The sequence below is a fragment of the Dreissena polymorpha genome, chromosome 1 (assembly GCF_020536995.1).
Source record: "Dreissena polymorpha isolate Duluth1 chromosome 1, UMN_Dpol_1.0, whole genome shotgun sequence".
In the NCBI taxonomy this organism is placed as follows: domain Eukaryota; kingdom Metazoa; phylum Mollusca; class Bivalvia; order Myida; family Dreissenidae; genus Dreissena; species Dreissena polymorpha.
In genome coordinates, this window is record NC_068355.1 from 112,979,898 (window position 1) to 113,007,386 (window position 27,489).

At 34.7% G+C, this 27,489-nt stretch overlaps 1 protein-coding gene across 2 annotated transcripts in view; it reads right to left on the reverse strand.

Moving 5' to 3' along the window:
* Positions 1–3,320: 3,320 nt before the first annotated feature.
* The window catches only part of LOC127845047 (myosin light chain kinase 3-like), a 70,973-nt gene continuing 46,804 nt past the window's right edge, over positions 3,321–27,489 (reverse strand). For both annotated transcript variants that reach the window (XM_052375672.1, XM_052375682.1), the window contains exons 2-9: positions 21,374–21,444; positions 20,322–20,415; positions 15,374–15,577; positions 13,339–13,480; positions 12,776–12,975; positions 11,281–11,433; positions 9,426–9,471; positions 3,321–8,809 (exon numbers count right to left, since the gene is read on the reverse strand). In XM_052375672.1, coding sequence (XP_052231632.1) covers positions 8,675–8,809; positions 9,426–9,471; positions 11,281–11,433; positions 12,776–12,975; positions 13,339–13,480; positions 15,374–15,577; positions 20,322–20,415; positions 21,374–21,444 — 1,045 coding nt within the window. In that variant the 3' untranslated portion in view covers positions 3,321–8,674. The remainder of the gene's footprint in view (positions 8,810–9,425; positions 9,472–11,280; positions 11,434–12,775; positions 12,976–13,338; positions 13,481–15,373; positions 15,578–20,321; positions 20,416–21,373; positions 21,445–27,489) is intronic.

The window sequence follows — 27,489 nt, forward strand, 5'->3', positions numbered from 1 at the left end:
GGCAGTAGCAGCAGCAGCAGTAGCAGTATTATTATTATTATTATTATTATTATTATTATTATTCCTGGACGAGTTTAATAAAATATGGTATGATATGACAACGAGTGTCAGATCTTATTTATCACATGCTTTTTAAATAAGCAAATTAAAAATATATTTACGCAAACATTATGATAAATCCCGAATGTTGTTTACATTAAGTGGCGTCATTTGACGTTGCAACGTCATTTCAGCAAAATAACAAAATGCGATTGGTCAATAAACGAAAACTAAGCCAATGAAAACGCTTAAAAATGCTGTATTACACATGTAAAAAAAAAAAGGAAAGAAAAATATGTGTTTTTGTTGGATTTATCATACTGTATTACACATGTGTAATTTGTAAAATATGTAATGGTTGTATTACATGGGAAACAGGATATAGCATGTGATAAATATAAATAAGATATGCTGTTTTACACACCTAAAAGAATGCATCACTGGTGCTAAAATGCGAACAATCATCACGCCTTATATTGTATACGTATATATCGCAAATCGCAAATACTGACACAAACGTTTTATAATACCACTTTGTGAATAAGCATCCATGGTTGAGTGCGTGATTCGTATATTTATTTAACAACTGATTTGTTAGGTTAATAGTTTGGATCAGAAGACATACATTTTGGAAATGGTGATTTTTCAAATGGTTATGGTATGTTCTGTTCACGATACATGATGCTACATTTGCAAGCAGATTGGTCTTTGTGAGCATTGTAATTAAACACTGCAAACTTTTATACAGAACAAAAAAGGATTAATTTGAGAAAGTGTTTCTTGTAACTTGTATCGAGAACTCCGGGAATATCTCATATAGCTATTGTCCGCTGAAGACTTTTTAGCTGGGTTAGGAGGATCATTTTAAGATACAGAAGACGACCCTTTCCAGATACGATCCTTGGTAGTTGAGAGCCCGAAATGGAGTAGGGCTGCAACAATAGGAAAACGATGTGGAGTAGGGCTGCAGCAATAGGGCAAACACGTTTTGCAATTATTGATGATATCTAACTCACGTTGCAATATATTGCGGTGTATTGAATTATTCTCTCATTTGTTGTATATCACAAGTGTGCATACTTTAGATACAAAGATCAGCAAGGACAGTTATCTTATATTTTAATTTACATTATATGCATTTTCTCTTGGACAATTCTGTATTGTCACACCATGCTGGTGTGTGTGGCAATTATATGCCAAATTATGTGTGTATGTGTTTGTAATAAAATAGTATAATATGAAATATATCACCGTACATTACCATGCTTGAAAAGCGTATTGCAATCAATTACAAAATATTTGAATAGTATTGCGGCTCTTTTGCCTCGTGTTCACAAAACATTTTTGCAATCGAAAATCGATTTTAACTGACATCGACTTTTATTTTTGCCTATCAACTACAATGGAAATCCATTTTCAATGACAAGAAAAATCGATTTTCGATTGCAAAAACTGTTTTGTGAACACGGGGCCAGAACTTCCTATTTCTATCCTCCTTCTTACCTACTTAAACGTCTTGTGAATGACACCTTAAACCGAGCAGCTATTAACCGCTGTCATCAGTGTGTAATCAATAGACCACTAGACTTCATCCGCACCTCAATATGGTTTTACTTCGTGTCAAAATACCCTTTCCCACGTAGATACGTATTTTGACGCATGGGTAGTCCCTTATAAAGTTAAATTTAATTAAAGACCTTTCTTAATAGATTTAAGTTTTAATGGCTTCATATCCAACCCTAAGATACTAATGAGCAGCAAACAGCATAAAACCTAAACAGACTGCGAGTTACTCGCAGGCTGTTTTGGTGTTATGCTGCTTGCATACCATTTTTACTACTGAGTGGGAAAAGGGTTAAATGGCATTTCTATTATTGTGGTTTTATTATTTTTGGTTGAACAAAACAATGTAGTCATACAAAGAAAACAAAACGACATACAAATGGCAAAAGATGTTATTATTGTATGTACTTAAACGATAATCGTTTTCTCGAACAAAATAGTATAATTATATTAATACAATAATAATACTGTCTGGAATGGAATGATCCAATGTTGAAACTTTGCTCACAATTACTTGCATTTGATCATCATCAAATCTTATTGTCAATACACAGAACATGTTTTTGTGTGAAATAAGCGCAGACTATTACAATAAATTATAATAACTATTTATCATTACATATATGTACTCGTCCCAGGCAATTTCAACTATAATATTTCCTTAATGCTCATGCTTCATTAATTTAAATATTCAATAAAATATGTGAAATTACATCATCAAGGAAAATATAAAGGGATGAGAATTTCTGCCTGGTACCTGACATGTACTTTCCAATACCTGCTGGATAATAATAACAAACTTAGTATATATCGATTAACGATTAATCACCTCGATACGAATAACATACAAACGAAGGTTTTAGAAGTATTAGTCAAGAGTAGTCAGCTTTAATGCACGATTCTACTTCTGTTTTTCATCCATAAAAATCCGTCTCACACAAATAAACGTCGACAACGTTTAGGAAATGTATAATGTTTAGAATTGTGAGCTTTTACTGATTTTTAAGTTACCATATATACTGTAAAATAATTGCCATAAAAATGTATTGAAATTAGCCGGTTTACTTTCAAAGTAGATTGTTCATCGTTTAGCTACGATAATGCATACTATGAACACATAATGACATGAATTTTATTGAAAAAAAAAAAAACAACAACAACAACAACAACAGCAACAACAACAAGGCAAAAACATAAATAAGCTTTTATTTTTAGTCACTGCACCCAACAATTCAAATACATCAGATGTAGTATTTTCATGTGCATGTTGCTTTAAAAATACAACAAATAAAACATCAATGTTAATATATAGTAAATTAGTTAATTCTTCAAAGCATTTTAATTTCTTACACAATTCTGATTACAAACTGAAGGTATTCGGACAGTGTTCACTTTATTTTTTTGTCAATTAGAGGAAGCTAATGTCAAATATTCCCCTGAAAAACATTAACATATTATTTCATTATATCCGTAATAAAACATGTCTGTAATTTAACTCTGAAATACAAACGCAATCAAAAATACATATCACTGTATCAACATAAAACATTATTTCAAGGTCTTAGTTCCATGCACATTTAAATAAAAACATCATTATTGTACAGCTATTCATATACACTTTTTTTATAAACTCCGAAATTGCATCATGCAGTTATAATAATCCTATTGATAAACATCAAATATATACATATATATATATATATATATATATATATATATATATATATATATATATATATATATATATATATATATATATATATATATATATATGTGAAAAGGGGATGTAATACATGTGCGCAAAGTGTCGTCCCATATAAGCATGTGCAGTCCGCAAATGCTAATCGGGGACGAAACTTTCCACCTTAACTGCATTTTAACTAAGAGACTTTCTTTTAATGAAAAATATCATAAAGCGGAAAGTGTCGCCCCTGATTAGCTAGTGTGGACTGCACATGCTAATATGGACGACACTTTACGCACATGTATTGCATCCCCTTTTCACAGAGCACGACCCATATACACACCTAAGCGACATTAATATCGTATCACAAATGTTGGGTGAAGCATGATTATATGTGTTAACATGTGTATAACACAAGGTCGATGGGTAATAACTAGTGTACTTAATACGTGCATATGATTACAATATATCGGCGTTTATTTAGTGAAGGAGGTTTTCACTTATGAAATTCATACTAGTTCGTATTCATAACGCATACAAGTCAAAATGCTATGTACATCCGTACAGAATAAATAGCATATGAGTTTCAATTTAGATTTCAAACTGGTAAATAAACAATTTCGTTTTCATGCATAATCATGAATTAAATCATCACTATTTGCCGACACAGGCCTTTCAGATTAAAAAAAATAATTTTCTCTCAAATTTGTTTACCACACAAGAGGTTCAAGGACCCTCGAGCGCTCACCTGAGATCAAAATGAACTAGACTAGTCTGAGAAAGTGCGAGCTGATTGTTAATACAGATTCAACAAAAAGGTGACTTCAAGAATAATAATATGTTTTTTTTATTTGACCGTATAACCTAGTTTTGAGCTCACACGACCTGGTTTTGATCTCAGCCGATATTTAAATTGTACAAATGTTCTCACCAAGTTTCATGCAGATTGTCTAATAAATGTGGCTTGTATAGCGTCAACAAGTGATCACCATCACAATATACGGAAAATCGCCCCGGCCACCGGCGGCCATTTGTTTCAACAAACTGGACGAATTTTCGAACTCGACCGAGAAGTCAGTATAACAAGTGTTCTGCCTAACTTTTATTTTGATAGCAATACCATTTTCACTTCTAAAGAGTTAACACGGTTTCACGATAGTTATATTAGATAAACATTCTCCGCCCTCTGGCGGCTTTGTTTTTTGACGAACCATTACCATTTTCGAACACATCAGAGCTTTCATTCAGCGAATGTTCCGACTAAGTTTCATTAAGATTGGACTGAAAATGTAAATTATAGAGTGTTAACAATGTTTTACTATTGTCGTATACGGTAAAAAGCCCCGCTCCCCGGTGGCCATGTTTTTCAACAGACCGGAACCTTTTTCGAATTAATCCAAGATATCATTACAAAAAATGTTCTGAATAAGTTTCATGACGATTGGGCAATAATGGGACTTCTAAAGTGTAAACAAATTTTTACTAATGCCATATAAGGAAAACGTCCCCGCCCCTGGCGGCTATGTTTTTAAACCAACCGGATCCATTGTCTAATTGTTCAAGATATAATTGGGGCCCACGTTATGGCCAAGTTTTAGTTTCATAGAGATTTGGCTAAAATGTTACTTCTAGAGTATTTGCAAGGTTTAACTATAGCCATATACCAAAAATTACCACGCCCACTGGAGGCCATGTTTTTTTTCAACATATCCAAGACATCATTAGAACACATGTTCTGAACAAGTTTTATGAAGATTGGAAATAAATGAGACTTGTTGAGTGTTAACAGGGTTTTTCTATAGCCATACTAGCAAAACTGACCCGTCCCCTGTCGACCATGATTTTCAACCAACCTGAACCATTTTGGAACACGTTCACGATTCTATTGACAAGCTCGGACCGACATTCAATAAGATTTAACAAAAAATGTTGCCCCTAGAGTGTTGACAATGTAAATAATGACGACAGTGACGTACGACGCACGAAGGACAAATGACGATCACAAAAGCTGACCAATAGCACGTTGTGCTTGGGTGAGGTAAAATAAAAATAAATTCCTTTATTACCGCGCTTGTCTAGTGACATTAAATAAACTAGCAAGTAAACAATTTGCATTAAAACCGATCATTTTGCAATAACGTTACGGCATGTTCATTAACTCTGCTTTTATTATTTGGGACTGACACCTACATTCAACAATCTCATTCGCAAACCATTGGATCAAATAGCTACATTGTTTATTCGGAATGGGTCTTTATAAATATTTGTTTACATTCGATCTCTAATTAAAAGGAATGCATACTAGTAAACAAGCAAGGCGTTTGCACTTCTATAATCTGGGTTGCACAATACTTACATTAACCAGAATCATAAACTATGTGTAGTCGTAATATAAAAACCGTCGACATGACACTTTTGTTCATTGATATGAAGAGTAGAATATAAAAGTAAACAAGAGGCCCCAAAGAGCCCTGGGTCGCTCACCTGAGAGACTTAGATGGAAAGAAACAAAGATTAAAACTCTTCAGCAAATATTTTAAGTTATTATTATGACAAGACTGACTTTAAAAATAAGGTGTTCCAAAGTATTCACAATAGGCCTATATAGAAAATTACCCCATCCACCCTGGCGGCCATGTTTTTAATACCCAGATTTTTTAAAATATATATATAAGGAAAATGCGTCTTACAAACATAATTATAGAGAAAACTGCCCCATCCCCTGGCGGCAATGTTTTTCCACTGATCACGACCATTTTCAAACTCATCCGACATATAAATAAAACCAATGTTTTGACCAAGTTTCATGATGATTGTCCAAAAAATGTGACTTTTAAGAGTGTTCACAGGCTTTTTCAGTATATAAATATAAGGAAAAGGACCTCCCACCCTGGCGGTCATGTTACTAGATGGATCAAAACCATTTTGAACTCAACCGTCGTATCCAGGAAACAAGGGTTGTTAAGGTTGTTTTGTGAAAAGAAAAGGTTTGCTTTTTCGGCAGATATATACATATATGCGCTATCAGTACTTTTGTGTGTGTGCGTTTAATTTTTTTTAAATAGACATTTGTTACCCGTTGCGACAAAGCTATTATTTTGGATAAAAGTAATATGAGGACCGTTATTTAATAATGAGCATCAGCAAAAGAAAATGGAAATACATTTTTCAACAAATTTTTGTCCAAATTTGAGATCATGAGATAAGCATCTCAGCATCTTATAGGGGATGACTGTTTAGAATCTGTTTAGCAAGAACACTTTTAGATACTGAAAACAACCGTATTTGTTAAAGAGATTGTGTTTTTTGTAAAATAGTTTTTGCATAATTAAATAAATTATGTTGAATTGTTATCATATATCAAAGTCAGTTATAAAAAGGTAAATGAGTATGAGAATATGTACAGATACTAGAAATTCAATATTGATCTTCTTTTATAGAACAAAACATCACTTGATCTTTCTTATAGTTATAAATGTGTGCAAATATAGAAGTAAACACACACACGACATTTGAAAATGTATCATATCAAAACAACTATCAAACTATTTGTAATTTAAATGCACAAAAAATATGTAGCATAAATACATTATTTTTGCAAAAACTAATGCAAATCAACTTTTCTTCAAACAGCTGTTTTTGCTTCTTAAAAGATGAGATAAGTTGTTGTTTTTTTACTACCAAATTGTTCACATATTTGACAAAGTGTTTTTAAACAACTTGGTCAATTTAAGGACTCACCTAGTATTGATATTTCCAATTGAAACAACAATAAAACCTGCTAAAATCACAAATCTTTCATAATCACACACAAACTACTGACTAACTGAAAAATGTAGGGGTAAAACATTTCAAGCTTGTAATGTCTTATCTATCTAATGAATGGTTTCCATCTGACATCAACACAAATGTCTTCGATGAAAGTGCCCAGTTAATTGGGGTCAATTTCCAGGAGTGTTACACAATTACCACCTGGCAACAATGCAGGCACAGGTATAAATGAGTTTTATAGAAAGTAGCCTAGGATAAGTGAATGAAAAGTCAAATAAGATTCATATGTAACACTTCTTGTTGTCATCATCATCATCATCGTCATCATCATCATCATCATCATCAGCATCATCATCATCATCATCATCATCATCATCATCATCATCATCATCATCATCATTGTGCACCAACATCCGCATTACAACTAGAGTGTTAACATGGTTTTAATATAGTCATATTATGAAAACTGCCGCTACCCTGGCGGCCATGTTTTTCAACAAACCGTAAGCATTTTCGAACACAGCCAAGCTATCAATACAACAATACAACAAATCCTCGGCCCAAGTTCCATGAAGATTGGGCTATAAATGTTATTTCTAGAGTGTTAACAAGGTTTCACTATAGCCATATAAGCAAAGCTGCCCCGCCCCCTGGCGGCCATATTTTTCAACAGACCAAAACTATTTTCAAACTCAGCCTAGCTATCATAAAAACAAATGTTCAGACCAAGTTTCATGAAGATTGGACAATAAATGTGACTCCTAGAGTGTAAACAAGGTTTAACTATAGCCATATTAGCAAAACTGCCCTGCCCCCAGGCGGCCATGTTTTTTTACCGATCCGTACCATTTTCAAACTCAACCGTCGTATTCAGGAAATAAATGTTCTGACCAAATTTCATGAAGATTGGACCAAAAATGTGACTTCTAGAGCGATCGCATGTTTTCACTAAATAAATATAGAAAAAAACTGCCTCGCCTCTTGGCGGCCATGATTTTTCACCGATCTCGACCATTTTCAAACTCGTCCGAGATATCAATGAAACCAATGTTTTGACCAAGTTTCATGATGATTGGGCAAAAATTGTGACTTCTAGAGTGTTCACAAGGTTTCTCTTTAGCCATATAAGGAATACTGCCCCGCCCCCTGGCGGCCATGTTTTTCAATGGACCGAAACCATTTTTTAACTCAACCAACATATCATTAAGACAAACATTTTGACAAAGTTACATGAAGATTTGGCATCAAATGTGACTTCTACAGCGTTCACAAGGTTTTACTATTTGTTTACCTAGTGACCTAGATTTTGACCCAGCATGACCCAGTTTCGAACTTGGTCGAGGTACTATTGGGACAAATATTTTGACCAAGTTTCATGAAGATCGGACAATAAATGTGGCCTCTAGAGTGTTCACAATGCAAATATGGACGACGGACGCACGACGCACGACGGACGACGGACAAAATGCGATCACAATAGCTCACCATGAGCACGTTGTGTTCAGGTGAGCTAAAAATGTAACGCATATAAATCTCTGAACACGGGTCGGAAGGATAGCAGGATGAATGGGCGATGATTGATTGATGAAATCCGATCCTTGATCCCGGAAGTGACGTCTACAACTTGACGCCCATGCGCTTCAAAGCCAACATGGCGTTAACTGCTTTCTGCCACTTCCGCCTGTACACGAACTTCTTCAAACGTTTTGTTGACAATGACCGGGTAGGAATCCTCTCCCTTTTTGCGGAACGCTGCAACATAATTACGAACCTCGTCAAACGTCAAATATTTTCCAGATTGCCGTTACTCGATAGAAGAGGTTATAGCTGCTAGAATGTGAACATGTTAATTAAGATTAAATCTATGAAACATGTATTTTGGTAGCTGTAGTTTAAATAATGATCAATGAATTCGAAAATCCTTCTCAAAAGTTTTAAATGATACATGCTAACGATGTATATGCTACATTTAATTGCTATATATACTGGAACCTATTTATAGTTCGACTGTAACGGGATTAAGCTTAATCGAGTAGCCACGACGTCTTGTCTTTTTTGCTTTACAAGACGTTGGGGGGTGGGGGAGAGTGACCACATTTTATATTGTATTGTTCCGTTAGAGAAAATCGTTGTTTCCCACATTCGACGTCTAGATTGTGAGCGCAAGCGTAAATTCCGATTTCTAGATTATTTGTATGAAGATCTCACATCGTGTAACAACATTATCGAATGGTTTTATTCTTACATCGTGTTTTACAATACAGTATCAGAATTTCTCACATTCGATTATTGTAATTTTTTGTCATTATGGAACGTCGTTATATCCGGTTCAAAAACATGAAATTTAATTTGTTAAATTAAAACTTACCCTCAACCATTTATGTTCCAGACATTCGCTAGCCGACATTCTTTTTCTGTAAGAAAAAAATCACTATTTCTAATGAATGTGAAATATAAGACACTTTGAAATATTAAAATAGATTGCTCAATATTTAAGTATTTCTATTTAAAATATCATTCATAATCGCGTTTTCGTCCATAGAATTTTTGTTTGTAAATAATCCAAGAAGTATGGCCGACAACAGCTTGACTGAACCCGGTCCCTCCCGGTTCTTAGGCGGACACTTCACCGCTTCGCTATTAAAGCTAGATCAAATAGCCAGGCGGTATAAATGCTCCTTATACCTCAACCTTCTACATTAACAAAGATGCTAATTGTATAGAGAAATAACTGTATTAGACAAATGACGACATAGTATTATCATTAAGACAATAATTTATGTAGTTTTTTAAGAAAACATTTTTTCTTTTCCATTACAGAAAGATTAAACAAACTGTACGATTACATGGGCGTATACTGCAGGGTCAGCCCGAATCTTTCCAAAATTTAGCAGACTTAATAATTATATTATCTAATCGCTTCTGGCATAAGTAGGATAAATTGCTTTCTATTATAACAAGAAGCTGCTTTTCCTTGAATTGAATATGCGTCCAATTTTTTCTTAAGTACTAGTATGCAAAATAGTGTTAAAGCAGTCAATCAATTTCGGCAAAACGCTGATAATTATTGCGACGCTGGTGGCAAAGAAGCAATTTAAAAAAGAATTATTCATGATGACAAGTATGATGTTGTTGATGTTGATGTTGTTGATGATAATGATGTTGATTATGTATAAGAAGCAGATGTAGCATCAGCAGCAGCAGTAGAAGTAGTAGTAGTAGTAGTAGTAGTAGTAGTAGTAGTAGTAGTAGTAGTAGTAGTAGTAGTAGTAGTAGTAGTAATACTAGTAGTAGTAGTAGTAGTAGTAGTAGTAGTAGTAGTAGTAGTAGTAGTAGTAGTAGTAGTAGTAGTAGTAGTAGTAGAAGTACTAGAAGTACTAGACGTAGTAGTAGTAGTAGTATTAGTAGTAGTAGTAGTAGTAGTAGTAGTAGTAGTAGTAGTAGTAGTAGTAGTAGTAGTAGTAGTAGTAGTAGAAGTACTAGAAGTACTAGACGTAGTAGTAGTAGTAGTAGTAGTAGTAGTAGTTGTAGTAGTAGTAGTAGTAGTAGTAGTAGTAGTAGTAGTAGTAGTAGTAGTAGTAGTAGTAGTAGTAGTAATACTAGTAGTAGTAGTAGTAGTAGTAGTAGTAGTAGTAGTAGTAGTAGTAGTAGTAGTAGTAGTAGTAGAAGTACTAGAAGTACTAGACGTAGTAGTAGTAGTAGTAGTAGTAGTAGTAGTAGTAGTAGTAGTAGTAGTAGTAGTAGTAGTGGTGGTAGTAGTAGTAGTAGTAGTAGTAGTAGTAGAAGAAGCAGGTGCAGCAGCAGCAGTAGTAGTAGTAGTAGTAGTAGTAGTAGTAGTAGTAGTAGTAGTAGTAGTAGTAGTAGTAGTAGTAGTAGTAGTAGTAGTAGTAGTAGTAGTAGTAGAAGTAGTAGTAGTAGTAGTAGTAGTAGTAGTAGTAGTAGTAGTAGTAGTAGTAGAAGTAGTAGTAGTTGTAGTAGTAGTAGTAGTAGTAGTAGTAGTAGTAGTAGTAGTAGTAGTAGTAGTAGTAGTAGTAGTAGTAGTAGTAGTAGTAGTAGTAGTAGTAGTAGTAGTAGTAGTAGTAGTAGTAGTAGTAGTAGTAGTAGTAGTAGTAGTAGTAGTAGTAGTGGTAGAGGTAGAAGTAGTAGTAGAAGAAAAAGAAGATACTATGTGGTTAAGTTGATAATTGGTGAAAACAAGTATAACAAATGCGGATTTAACTCACGTGTGATCTTTGTGGATGAGTTTTGTAATGAAGTCTTTTGCCTCAGCTGAGATGCTCTCGAATTCTTCAGCCTTGAAGTCCCATTTCGCCTCCGTGATGTTCCCGATTGTCTCGTTCTCGCTTTCGCCGAGAAACGGCGAGAGTCCGGATAATCTGAAATATACATTACTTAATCGTTAATCCCCTGCCATAATTGCCTTTTATTGGTCTTAATATACATCTCTGCTATTAATAGAATCTTGTCGAAGAAATGATCTCATATAATAAGTTATCTCTTAATGGTTTGGCATTTGCGTTTTTGAATGCTACGATTTATATGTCACTGAAAACTACATCACGTCCTAATAAAGAGGTAAATCAAAAATTAGTCGGCGTGCACAATATTGTGCGTATTGCTTTTCATTAAATTTGAAGAGAATCTATTTATTCGATTACAGATCACATTGTCGTCTTCTTTGCACATGCTGTCTGCATCAAGTTTGAAGGGCCGGATAAAGAACGTTGTAAAAGTTCTTCCAAAAATGCCATAATAGGCGTATCAATAGTTTCCGTATACATCGTATGTTAACCGTGCCTGGGTGAAAAACAATCAACACCTCACACTTAATCTTTACAAAAAACAATTCATTAGGCCCTTAAAATTAACATTTCAGTATTTTGAAAGAAAGTAAATACACCAAAACGACTTAATACACCATCAGTATCTATAACAATGAGCCATCGTCAAAACTAAACATTGACACACATATCTACCACCTTAATTTACAATATACAACTGTATACGTAATTATTCCGATGCGTTACAAATTACAATATTTACTTCTAAATTCCGATACTATACAACTAAAGACGTTATAAGTTCAATGCTTCACAACTTATAATATATACGTGGTAATGCCAATATTCCATAACATATAGTTTAACTTAATAATGCTCTACAACTGACAATATATACTTAATGATTATGAAACCCATATTTTACTAGATATTCGTAATAATTCCAATGCCCCACAACGTAATAATTCCGGTGCTCCATAACATGCTATAATTCAATCTCATAAATCTACCACCTTTACTAACAATGTATATGTAACAATTAAAACACATAAATAATATCCGTAACTTACAAAATATGCGTAATAATAAATGTATCGCCTTAACTTACAATATATACGTTATAATAAAAACACATAAATATATCACATTAACTTACAGTATATTCGTAAAATTAAAACACATTCAACTACCAAATTAACTTACAATATATACGTGATATATAATCACATAAATGATATTATAGCACCTTTACTTACAAAATATTAGTTAGAATTAAAACACAAATATACATCATTAACTTACAAAATATGCGTATTAATAAATATATCATCTTAAATTACAATACATATATGCTATAATTAAAACACATACATATATCACCATTAACATAAATATTTACGTAATAATTAAAATACATAAAGATATCACCTTAACTTACAATATATACGTTATAATTCCGATACTCCACATGTCCGTGGCTGGAAATATGGGTTCAAAGTTCGCCTGTTCCGGAGCCATGAATTCTGGGGTCCCAAACAGGATGCGCAAGTCCTCTTTTGGGTTGTAGCGTCTCGCCAAACCGAAGTCGATGATCTTGATGCGGTTACCTCCCCTTGTTAGACACAATATGTTTTCCGGCTGTAATGACGTACGTTGGAGTATAAAACACGACGATAACGAATATACTGGCTTGCAGGGATAAATAATTGAAATTTGTTAACTGAGATTGAATGGAAAGTTAAAGGTACTGTTTAAAACGGGGACTAACAAGGAGTGATTTTAACTTTTTTTGCGTATTTTAAAGAGGAACTACAATAAGCATATTCAATACCACATGGATCCCATATCCCTGAACCGATCAATTGGCGGGGCTAATAAGACATCGATGACCAGAATAAGGGCTAACAAATGTACACGCATGTAAAAAGTGTAGTGTCTTTTTTGTTAGTTTGTTTAAACGCTTTTTATCAAATTCGGCAGAAGTAAAATTTCAGATGTTACCTTGAGATCTAGGTGGAGGATGCTGTTGTTGTGCATGAACTCGATGCCCTCGCATATCTGACGGACGAACATCACACACGCCTTCTCTGTGAGGATGAAATCGTCGTTGATCACGCGGTCGAACAGCTCGCCTCCCGAAACCCTGCGATACAAAACACACTTCCACAAATTCCATCATTTCTTGAGAATTGCTCTGGGAAAACGGGGTTGAAGACACGTGCATTAAGTTTCGTCCCAGATTAGTATGAAACCGTCCTTACAGGCAAATCAAGGACGAAACGTTCCGCTTTTATAGTATTTTTCGTTTAAATGAATTATCATCTTAGTTAATGTCCAGTTTAGGCGGAAAGTGTCGTCCCTGACTAGCCTGTTCGGACTGCGATGGCTAATCCGGGACGACACTTTACGTACATGCATTAAATCCCGTTTTTCTATAGTGAGGCTTATTCAATTAAGTCTACCATATTATCCGTCGTATCTATCGGACGGACGAAGGGCCACATATACACTGGGGACAAGTTGATCGAGCTAATCGCAAGCGTGCTCGACAAAAAAGGTGCATGTCTATAAACGCCACAACCATATATTTTTAAAGATCGATCTAGATCGAATCAATGATGTAATCTACATTTTGGTTATAAAAGCTTTAAAACCAACATAATTGAGTTTGATTATTTTAGTAAAGTTAATTCCTACGCCATAATTAAGACCTCACAAATGTGTATTATTTGGACAACACGATTTGCGCAGCGTCAAGCAAAAACGTTTCTTAGCCATATGCGGGAGGTGTTGCTCTCGACAGGCTGATCATTAGCACCATCTGCGCGGGAGCTACCGTGTCCGCTTTAGTCACGCAAGGTTTCGTGGTCTCAGTAGCGGATAACGTAGCTCCATACCAGACTGTGCGAACAAGCAAAAGGCATAAGATCCATATTTGCATAAAGTGGCTAACATTCAAAAGTATGACACAATCTTTTGTATAGACCCCCATGAAAAAATGGAAACAACTGGTTTTTAAATGTTAAAATATATAAAACGTGAACATTCAGCATCGCCAGATAACTAGAAACCTTATTACAGCATATTGTTCTTGAATTATGGCAAGGAATCAACTGCAAAACAATGAGATTCAAATGAAATTGCTGATGTTTTAAGATTTTGTCTAACAGGGTGTAGGCCTTACATATATCATTTCCAAATGTGAATTTATCGCAAATACATTATTAAATAGACAATAAATTCAAGTTTCATAGAAACTCGAAACATAAATTGAATAATTTAGAGATAAGTAATCGCATTCACTACAACTCTGATAATACTCAAAATACGCAATGTGAATAATTTCAGCGTTTTTCAGTTACTGGGAGTATAAAGTTTTTCCTGGATAACTATACATACAAAAATGGAACCATTGCATTTTAAAATAACTACATTTATTACAATTTTATTACATGGACAAGTGTTTTTATTAGAAATCATTGTAACTAAACAAGTGTACGCATAATTATAACGAGGTCAGTACATAGAATGCAAAGGTATCGGTGTTTCTGTGACATCTTGTCATCTTACACTGAAAAACTCTACTTAGCAAAAAAGTGTGATCACTTATGCTTATTCGTAATTCACCGACGCATTTTCGATCCGTCCATTTGAATAAGAACATTACATATACAATTTATAATATTTAAAGCGACCGTCAACCGCGATTGACGAACAAAGAAAAGTTCGAAAATACCGTGTTTTATTTACAATCATTAGTTTATATTAGTTTTTCGTCAATCGCAGTTGACGGTCCCTTTAACAAATGGAAATGTTTTCGATTTTAAAGATTTAGATTTGATCCAATTAACCAAAAATTCCGTTTTGGCAATGCCGCCTTTCTGTTAGCCCAATGTAATATGATAGAGGAACTAAATGCATATGATAATTAACGTGTTTTAATGTGAATTATAAAACATTCCTAAATCAAATGTCATCTGCAACTTCTCGTCTGTAAAACAAAACCAACCAAGGGAAGCAACTGCGTCAGACTTACAACTCCAAGACGAGGCAGAAGATATTCCGCTTTGTAAACACGTCATAGAGCTGCAGGAGACGCGGGTGTTGCAGACATTTCATCATTTCGATCTCATTCTGGACGTCAAACCGGTCTGTGGGCCCGTTGATCTCGATGAACTTCGCCGCCAGGTCGCGCCCCGTCTTCCGCTCACGACACTGCTTTACCTCGCCGAATTTACCCCTGAAGAAACGGTAAAGGAATTTCGTTATAATGGGGTTTATGGAATGCTGTGCATCCTTTCCCGCGTCTTTTACTTCGATAAATTGAACTAATAAAAACACATGAGGTAAACTAGATCACAGACAACAACATGCAACATTTTGAGTTGCGCAATTTTCTGTATCATACCCAGTGCTACAAATAGTACCGTTGTTGTTATGTTCGATTAGACAACAGTAGTGACCATTCCCTTTTAAAAATACGACACAATCGAGGTATTTTTAAATTCCTCCTTTTATTCATTTCAACAGTTGGTGTAAGCAAGTTATTATTTATTGATAAACTTTATAATAACAAGGGCTGTTTGTAAAACATGCATGCCCCCCATATGGGCTGTCCGTTGTAGTGGCAGCCATTGTGTGAATACGATTTTTGTCACTGTGACCTTGACCTTTGACCTAGTGACCTGAAAATTAATAGGGGTCATCTGCGAGTCACGATCAATGTACCTATGAAGTGTCATGATCCTAGGCAAAAGCGTTCTTGAGTTATCATTCGAAAATCATTTTACTATTTCGGGTCACCGTGACCATGACCTTTGAACTTGTGACCTCAAAATCAATAGGGGTCATCTGCGAGTCATGATCAATATACCTATGAAGTTTCATGATCCTAGGCGTATGCGTTCTTGAGTTATCATCCGAAAACCCTTTTACTATTTCGGGTCACCGTGACCTTGACCTTTGACCTAGTGACCCCAAAATCAAAAGGGGTCATCTGCGAGTCATGATCAATCTACCCATGAAGTTTCATGATCCTAGGCGTATGCGTATTTGAGTTATCATCCGGAAACCATTTTACTGTTTCGGGTCACCGTGACCTTGACCTTTGACCTAGTGACCTCAAAATCAATAGGGGTCATCTGCAAGTCATGATCAATCTACCCATTAAGTTTCATGATCCTAGGCGTATGCGTTCTTGAGTTATCATCCGGAAACCATTTTACTATTTCGGGTCACCGTGACCTTGACCTTTGACCTAGTGACCTCAAAATCAATAGGGGTCATCTGCGAGTCATGATCAATGTACCTATGAAGTTTCATGTTCCTAGGCCCAAGCGTTCTTGAGTTAGCATCTGACAACCACCTGGTGGACGGACCGACAGACCGACAGACCGACCGACAGACCGACCGACAGACCGACCGACATGAGAAAAGCAATATACCCCCTCTTCTTCGAAGGCGGGCATAATAATAATAATAATAATAATAATAATAATAATAATAATAATAATAATAATAATAATAATAAACTTTTTTTTATAAAGAATTCACATTAAGAAATAATTTCTTTTTTACAATGTGGTCTTCAGTAACAAAACACAAGTATACATATTGAAACATGCATACGACAGTTAAATGTTATAATAACTTCCTTATCAATTCCGACGACGTCGACGACGACGAAGACGACGACGACGATAATAATGATGACGATGATGCTTATGATAATACAAAATATGCAAAATATGATACAAAAATCAATCTTTCAAAAATCAATCTTTCAAAATAAATCGCATCAGACGCATCGCAACAAAGTATTTACATAGAACAATTAAAAAATGAGCATACATATATATCAATGATTTGTTTGTAGGTATTCTTTAAATTTTATTTTGAATGTAGTATTCGAAGACACTTTTCGGATGCTTATTGGAATTGAATTCCATATGGTTTGTGACCGAAACGAAAACGCTCGTTTTCCATAATTTGTTTTAAACGGAATAGATTACATAACAGTGTGTGTGATGGATCTAAGAGCGTACACATTGTTATTTGAGATATGAATAACATTATTGAAATAAATGGGCATTGCGCCTATAACAAACTTATGAAGAATAGATCCAATTAGGAAAGTACATCTGTAATTGAATGTCAACCAACCAAGTTCTTTGAATAAGGGAGCTGAAGGAGTTAAATATGGTTTATTCAGTATTATTTTAGCAGCTCGCTTTTGTATCGAATGTATTTTACGTAAGTGTGACTGTGTTGCTGAACACCATAATGCGCAACAATAATCCATAGTCGTTAATATACATGTGTTGTAAAATAGTATTTTTGTTTCATAGTTAATAAAATAGTTTATTCGTTTTAATAAGGCCAGTTTAAAGTAAAGTTTACGACATACACTGTTTATGTGAGATTGCCATGTAAGATGCTCATCAATCGTAACTCCTAGTAAATTAAATTCTTTGGTTTGTTCAAGGATAATGCCATAAATATTAATTCTAAGATTGTCAGCAGAACTACGAGCTTTTGATAAAAGCATACATTTAGTTTTGTTTGGATGAATTGACATGTTATTAAAGGAACACCATGTTGCTATACTGTCCAAATCGTTTTGCAAATGTAATTGTATATTATGAATGTTATAATCCGATACGTGTAATGTTGAATCGTCTGCGTAAAGATCAATTGTTGAGTTTTTAACGAAGGATGGGATGTCATTAATGTAAATAAGAAATAATATTGGCCCAAGTATAGAGCCTTGTGGTACACCGGTTTTGATATATTGAAACGACGATTTTCTGGAACCTATTTTAATACACTGTCTTCTATTAGAAAGATAAGATTTCATTAAAGCAAGAGCATTGTCAGAAAAATGGTACATGCTGAGTTTTTTTAAGTAAAATGTCATGATCTACTAAATCGAATGCTTTCCGAAGATCCAGGAAAATTGATCCAACCATGCGACCAGAATCAGTATACTGTAATCAAGAATCTACAAGGCAAATCAAGGATGTTTTACAGGAATGATTTTGGCGGAAACCAGATTGGTAACTGTGGAGTTGTTCATGCTTTTCAAGATATGATTTAAGTTGATTTGTAATGTGTCTCTTAAATATCTTCGAAATTGTTGGGAGAATAGAAATTGGTCTATAATTGTTAAGATCACTTTTATCTGCACCTTTATGTATTGGCGAAACATATGCATCTTTAAGCTGGTCAGGAAAAAGTCCAGCAATTATACAATTATTAATAATAGAAGTAATCGGACCTACAATGGTATCTCCACAATATTTGAGAATCTTAGCGCCAATATTGTCTATTCCGACAGCTTTGGATATTTTGAGAGAGTCTATTATTTTCCGAATGTCAAATATCGTAATCTGAGGAATGTCAAATACATGAATTCCTATTTTTTTGTCTAAAAATGTTTTGAAAGTTTGATAAATGTTTGGGTCATATTTTCTTTTGACTATATGGGAAATGTTGATGAAATGATTGTCAAACTCTTCTAAAATATCTTCAACATTTTCAATATCTTTATTATTTATCCTTATTTTTGTTGGAAGAGTTAGTGAAGTTTGTGGTTTTGTTAAAGCATTAAGAGTATTCCATAGATGCTGAACGGATGCATTTTCCTTCACCGGTTGGTTATAAAACTGCCTTTTACTTTTTCTTATTAGGAATGTTACACTATTTCGCTGTTTCTTGTATTCATCTATTTTATGATGCTTTTTTAACCAATCGCGAATTTTGATTTCTTGTCTTATTTCCGCTGTAAACCAACTGGGTAGACGATAGGATTTTATTCTTTTTGTTTTTTATGGTGCGTGAACGCTTAGCGCTTCATTAATTTTATTTAGTAAATAACTAAGTGAAGTATTTGGATCTGCTATTGTTTCAACATGTTCTACATTTGACATTAACAAATAATTTTGAAAGTTTGATTCATTGAAATTTTTGAATTGCCGATATTCCTTTGTTAAATGCGTGTTTTTATATAGTTTATAACGTGATCAACTTTCTTTGATCGATTAACTAAGAATCGTCTTATTCATCAAAGAAATTCTCAATTTAAGTTGACTTCATTTGCAATCGAATAGTAAAGGAATCAGACTAATAACATTAAACTTTCTTTTTAGAATGTAGGCCAGCCTCCTATTATGCCTAAACATATGTTAGTAATTGTAAACCCACTTACAAAGTTAATTTAATCCCGTCATTCGAGTACATTCTAAATTCTATATCGAAAAAGGAAATTCAATCTCGGCGGTTTCATTCGAATCATATATTCATCTTAAACATACAAATAATCCACTTCCTATTTTAATCTAAATGCGTTTCAAAACAATCGCGTCCTTGAACTGAATGCTGCAACTTATCACGCGCTTACTTAGAAGACATGCAAATTACGTGATAACGTTAATTACCTACAATACAAATATCTTACAGGAGCCTGTAATTGTTATAAGAACTATTTACTTCACCTTTTCAATAAACAACAACGGGCATATACGTACAACTATCATGAGCTGAGGAGGAGTTCATACATTTCGTTTAAGATCTGGAATTGGTAGGTTTTCGAAATTATCGAAAAGAAGATAACACGTGAAATATTTCAAAATATAAGAACCGCGGCCGCGGCACATGTGCTACGGTCCCGCCGCCTATGTTCATCAAATTAATCGCTCTATTAAAATGAGCATCGTTGCGAAAAAAACTGGGTTTTATGTATGAGCGTGAAGTGTCATCTAAGAGTCCCCTGTGCATTCCGCACAGCCTGTTCAGTACGGACATTTCCCGCTTTTCTTGGATTTTGTTTTCGTTTAAAGGAAGCGTATTTTCAGCGAATATTCAGTCTAGTAGGAGGCTATTGTCCTTGATTTGTTCCTGCGGACTGCACATGTTAATCTGGGACGACCCTTTACGCACATGCATTTAGCCCAAGTTTTCGAGAACGATGCTTAAATAAGACTGACCTGCCGAGTAGAACGTCGGACACATCGTATTCGTCCGTGATCCAGCAGCCGTTACGTACTTTGACGTCACGCGCGTCGAACGGAGCCTCCTCGTCTGCAAGCAGAGCATGCGACTGCATCATGACCGCTCTATCATTTGATAGATTCAGTTAATACATTGCAAATATGCAATACATAAGGTTGCACGTGGTTTACTTAGTCAGACATCCGGATTAAACGAAATCTGAAAATTACTCCTAAACAACTTTAATTAAGATTTAGGCAAGGTTCCGTCAACCTTTCTGTCAACATATCATAGCCTTGATAAAACGGTATTAGAAAATTGAATTCAGATGCTACACAATTAACATTAGCGTGTAAGGTATGTGCGAAAAGACGGTCTGAAGCAGTTGTTTCTATAGAGAACTCTCCATTATTATATCACTTTGTGTTTTTTCCTCCTTTGCTCTGTGTAACGTTGAGCGATTGGCATTCTTACTTGTCTCATGATAGCAACTTGAACACTTTCTTAAACAAATCTAACTTGTTAAGATAAAACAATAAACACGGATATGTCTTTCCTTGACTTTAATAAAGATCAACTATTTGTTTTCAGTGGCTAAAATGAGTCTAGTCAAACGGCAGAATATGTTGTTTGTGTAACTATTGCATGCGATATTCCTTCGCTACAGACAGAAAATAAATTATAAATGAGTTAGAGCACACAACAAATACCATGTTGCTTTTCGAAAGAGGCATTGCTATAAACATACATATCCGGAAAGGGACATTTTTAGTAGGTGAGCTATGTATAGCTTGAAAAAGGCGACAATCTCATCGGGTGAAAAATTTATAGTCGACATGGACAATCTCAATTGTTATGATGAAATAGCTGAAAAGTGGTCAATCTTATTGGCTGCTATGTTGTTATCTCAAAATAGCCGAACTGATTGGTTCTGTTCAAAATATCCGCTTTAAGATATAAAGTTCGAACAATTTCAATAAATAGTTCTTCCATGAGCCGTCTTCATGTCACATATAACTAGTACTCAGTCGTCTGCATATATACTTACGACCAGAAGGCTCACTTTCGTCCACGTGAACTTTGGAATGGTTCATTCTGTTTTGGTCCAATGCCATACATCTGCAATGAGACACATGAGCTTGTGGTTGAATAATTAATCCTTCGTCCAAACAGACTGGTCACAACAAAACATACTAGTAATATTGCAAATATGAACTTATTATCAGATTGGTTTAACAAATTAGTTGTTCTATGTGAGGTAATGAACAAAAATGATACAAGGGAACATTGGAATTGTATTTCTACAGTGAGAAACAGACTGGTTCCAATACAACATTTCAGTCCATTTTCAATCATAAGTACTACATAGAAGTTACCATTCTCCATTTTAATATTGATTCAAAACTAAATATCCCCAACAGACTGGTTATGTATAAAGTAACATATGAAATATTATGGTCAACATGATGTCAAACATATTAAGGTAGTCTTTCTAATTTTGCGGTAACAGATACAATATGTTGTATCAAGCAAGGCCTAGGTTGCGATTTTTTGGTACTTTTTTTCAGTCACAGATTGAATTGTATGTGCATGTACATCTAACAATATGTCTCAAAAAGGGATTCTTAGTTATTCTTAACCAACACGCTCTCGTACTCACATTACATAACAGACATTTGATTTTTTTTAAATCTGCATGGACTATATAATATGTTCATGACGCAAGTGCTGCCTTCATAACCAATTTATAGGTTTGGTTAAGTTCAAATTCCGCTTTGAGTTTTAACTTAGTTCAAGACTGATATTAAAACAGCTTAAACAATAATAAAAATGATTTATGCCACGAACAGACTTTTTTTCAAAGTCCTTTTGTACAAAAACCATCAAATAGTATATTTAAAGATTACACCGCATCCGGAATGTTTGGCTACACATCTACAGACATTTTAAAAATTCCTCAGAGGTCGAAACCTTGATTAATTTAATCCCAATCATCATTGAAAATAAACATGTATCCGCAATTTATACATAAATGAACGCATCATGAAAAGCAAGTTTCGCCTTACAAATTTGAAGTAATTGTATAAGCATATATAGAAACAAAAGCAAGGAAAACGATTTCATGAACCTTTTTTTCATTTTAACAGTGCTTATGATTTTTATATCTGGCATTATATCTGGACACTCTTTCCCCCAGGGTTAGACCATTAAGAACACAGCATCGTAGGTGTTAGAATCTACGGGGAGGAAATGGGAATGCTATGATAAGCTGATGATGTTGCCAAGAGTGCGTTTATTTCGTTGTAAGAAGTTCGATCGATGTCCATAAAGTGTTGAAGAGATGCTCATCAGCCGGGTTGATAACAGTTGAATCATGACACACACGCCGGGAGTGATATTCAATAGGGGAGTTTCCAAAAGTCGTTTTGCAACTTTAAATTGAGGACATTGCTTTTGGAGCTGGTAAGTTTAGTTTATCGTGCGTCGCGTTCCATGATAATTAGGGTGTTAAAGGTAATCCCATTTATTTATAAGCGGAAGTGTCAGTAATTGTCGTGCCAAGATATGCCAGCGCTCGTAATTTCTTAAAGGTCCGCCATTTCTAAAAACAATTGTTTCAGTTATATCATAATTAATCTCCATATCTGTATTTATGCAAAATTGGCCAACTACGTTAACTTTTTTTCAAGATAAACGGCCGTTTCCACACAGCTATCAATATCGTCCGCAAACATGAGGCATACACTCTTCCATTTACAATATGTATGTCAAAGACACACCATACATTAACTAACGATTTTTTAAAAATTATTTCCTCATATTTTATCTCTATTGGCGCGTTGCCCATCAAATTTCCTGCTTTCATAAGCTATGTCTCCAAATATGTAATGTAAATCATCTAAGCAATCTTGCGTTTTATAATTTAAGTCTACCGATAAGCAGTCCGCAAAGAATAATATAGGAGGACACTTTTTCTCTTTGTGGTATTTTTCATTCAAATGATTTCAACATTAACAATGGACGAAAGACAATAACATCGCGTTCTTTTTAAACCTAACAAGATAACCACATGAAATACAACAATGTTATGGTTAAATCAGGAGGTTTAAATACCTCAACAATAGTATTTTAAGAATTGAAATGAGTGCACTTTTTAATTGGGTAATCATAAATTGACTGCGAATTTGAAGGCGATACTAAAATAAGAATGGTTTCATTATATAGCTTCCTCAAAGTAGATAGCATTATGACTTAGACTTTATATACACGAATAACGTTTGGTTATGCAACACAAACGAACTTTTATTATTTATTTCTGCTGAGTAAAATCCGCTGCTGTTACCTTGACGCACTACGAAATGCAGATCAAATGTAAACCATCTTGGCTTTTATAAAACATCGCATCATAAACTATATACTCAACTAATTTTGAGCCACATACTTAAGAAATTATTTAAATGCATTTAAGTAGGTAAATAATGGAACATTGTATCAGTTTGTCCCAAATTTACGTCAACGAAAAACTTATGAAAATATATAAAGAAACATTTTGAATCCTTTGACTTTTGTTTCGTTATTCAAAACTGAAAAGTTAAAAACGCAAGGCAAGTAATGAAGCAGAACAACGTATCAATAAATGTTTAACACTTGCTTCTCCATATTACTCGGCTTTCACATGTATACATGTTTATACAATTTTTATTATTTCGAAAATGGGTAACTTTGTAGAGAAATAAATATAATGCAATTTTTTCGGTCACAGGCGACCATTTTAGTGTTGGTTCCTTTTTTACAAAAAACAACAACAAAAACAACAACACAGCAACCTCAATAACAAAAGATAACCATTAAGAACATACAACCAAACAAACGCGCAAAATAAGTACGTAAAGCAAGCAAAACAGCGACGAAGTAACAATATCATTTATTGCATTTATGACAGATATTGCAACAGTCTATATTTTATATAATTGTTGGGTTACTTTTAAACTTTTGTAAGTTCGGTGCCTGAACAATTTCATCCAGTTTTACATATTGACGTTTCGCCTTTTAATTATTTTTAACGCCAAATATAACTATTAATATCACGATTATTGTATGGAAAATTAATAAAAGACAAGAGGGCCATGGGCTCTAAGGCGCTCACCTGAGACCCAAAGGAACTAAAAACTATCATGGGAAGGTGGAGTTCAAAATAATAAAAGTACTTCATGACACATACATATCACCATAAGGTTCACAAGAAGAAATTCGCTCGCCCCTGGAAACCATGCTCTTCAGAGCACCGAAGCCATTTTCAAAGTAAATCAAGATATTATAGGAACATATGTTCTCAGCATGTTTCATTAAGATTGAACTAAAATGTGACTTATAGAGTTCACTATGTTTCATTACAGCAATAAAAAAAATCTGCCACCCACCTCAGGACCTTGCTTTTAAACAAACTGGAATTATTTTCAGACTCACATTGCAATGGTATTTCCAATTAAAACAACAATCAACCCTTTTTAAAACACAAATCTTTGATAATCACACCTAAACTACCGACCTGACATCCATAAACTGTGTGCCATAACAATGTGTGTTTCACTCTGATCAGTCTGAAGGTCTTTAATGTGAGTTCCCAGCTGAGGCATATTTCTAGGGACTAAGGGCTTTAAACCTGCAAGCCTGTTACATCAAATTAACAATTCAGGCACAGTCAGTCGAGAATTAATTAGTTGCTGATAAGCAGGTGGATAAATGGGATCAATGGAGAAATAAGAGTGCATTCCTGACGAGCCATGCATTAACCCTCGTTACCAGGAAACAAATGTTCTGACCAAATTTCATGAAGGTTGAACCAAAAATGTGACTTCTAGAGTGTTCACATGTTTTCACTACATACATATTGAGAAAACTGCCCCGCCCCCTGGCGGCCATGTTTTTCACCGATCTGGACCTTTTTCAAACTCATCCGAGATACAACTACAACCAATGTTTTGACCAAGTTTCATGATGATTGGGCAAAAATTGTGACTAATAGTCTTCACAAGGTCTTTCTTTAGCCATATAAGGAATAATGCACCGCCCCCTGGCGGCCATGTTTTTCAACGGACCAGAACAATTTTTGAACTCAAACCAACATATCATTTAGACAAACATTTTAACAATGTTACATAAAGATTGGGCATCAAATGTGACCTCTACAGTGTTCACAGGGTTTGTCTTTTTTTGACCTAGTGACCTAGTTTTTGACCCAGCATGACCCAGTTTCGAACTCTGTCGAGGTATCATTGGTACAAATTTTCTGACCAAGTTTCGTAAAGATCGGAGAAGAAATGTGGCCTCTAGAGTGTTCACAAGGCAAATGTTGACGACGGACGCACGACGCACTACGCACGACGCAGGACGGACAAAAGGTGATAACAAAAGCACACCATGAGCACATTGTGCTCAGGTGAGCTAAAAAATGGTAATGCGTTTTTTTCCCCACCCCCCGGTAAATAAATACAGTTTTTACCATAAATTATTTGAAGGTAAGGTCATGCATCACACTTTGTCAAATATTACTGCGGGGATTTTCGGCTCATTTCTTGTTTACAAATAAACTTTCAACGTATTTTAAAACCATATTCAGGGAAGGCTTTCCCTTCAAAGAAAACAAGCTTTATTTACCTACGTGTACAAACTTAACACTTTCCCTAAATTTGCATGAACCCATTCAAAACAACTGTTTAACCATGGTGTCTACATACTAATTAATGTCCAGCCCAAGCTTCACAAACATAGCATGAAAGGAAACCATTTTATAACTCGTGTTACTCGAGCCATCGACTCGTTCTTTATGCTCAGGAAACAGGTAATGGAGGAAAGATAAGACCATCACCTATCTATAACATCTTCTCTTTATCTGATCCCACTTTATTAATATGCTGCTCCTGTTGAAATATGAGCCGCGTTCTGGGGGAACGTTGCTTCGTGCCATAACAATGTACCCACAGGATAATCAGGGGCAACACTTTTCGCGTGTACTTAATTTTCGTCAAGAAGATATTTTTTCAAACGAAACATTGCATACAGAGAAAAGTGTCGTCCTTAATTAGCCTGATCGGACTTTACAGGCTAATCTGGGACCATTCTTTACGCACATGCATTTAACCCCTTTTATCAAAGCAAGACAAATATGTATAACATCATGATCTACACATCGTATTTCACTTTGATTACAATATTAAAGATTTCCACGAGAAACTTTAGATTAAGTTTGTTAGTAGTTATAAACACGGCATATGCCTTCCTTATTCGCCTGAAAAGAAATTGTGAGAAAGATTTAGCTTTAAACGTTTGCGCGCTACTAGCTCAGAAACAATTGTTGCAGAAGCATACTGTGAACACATTTTCGTGACAAACTGTTCATAATCACAGATCTCATCAAAACAATAGTTGATCGGTAAAAAAGATAACGATCTTACGTGCGGATGCATAAGATTGAAATCACAAGAGAGCGATACAGTTTCTTGATAATCGACAAATAAATAACGTTAGAGAAAAAGTTTTTGGGATTTTAACATTTTTTTTCAACACGTTGTGCAATATAAACAATAAATATAATTTGCTAGTTTGTGCTCTGGTTCGCGACTGCTATTGCTTGGATAATGATTAATTTTACAGGGTTAATATTAATAATTGTATTTAGAAAGGTTAACGCATATAAAGTTAGAATAAAACGTTAATTTTAACCTAGGATATAATCAGAGTTTTGGTATTTGAAATAGACTATTTTTAGAAAAAAGCGGAAAGACAACATCAAACCATCTCGAATTGAACATATTTTAGTTTAAATTTGATTTGTAAAGATACAACACTAATCATGAGCATAGAGGTATTTGTATATTTGTATGAGGAAATACCTGAATTAAGTGGAGACACGATGCGCGTCTACTCATATTGTCTAAAAAAACATGGCAATTATAGTGAAATGCCAATAGAAGAAAGCTCTTGCGTCGTATTGCAGCCAACAATTTTGTCTGTCGAAAATTGTAGTGTCAAAGATAACCCGGGATGAGAGACAGACAGTCGGGATTTCGTCTACGTCTAACGAACAGTTGTCTGGTCTTTGTAAGAATTTGTTTGTTGCTCCACGAGTGTTTTTCCGTCCTTGTAAGTATACGTTTATAGGAA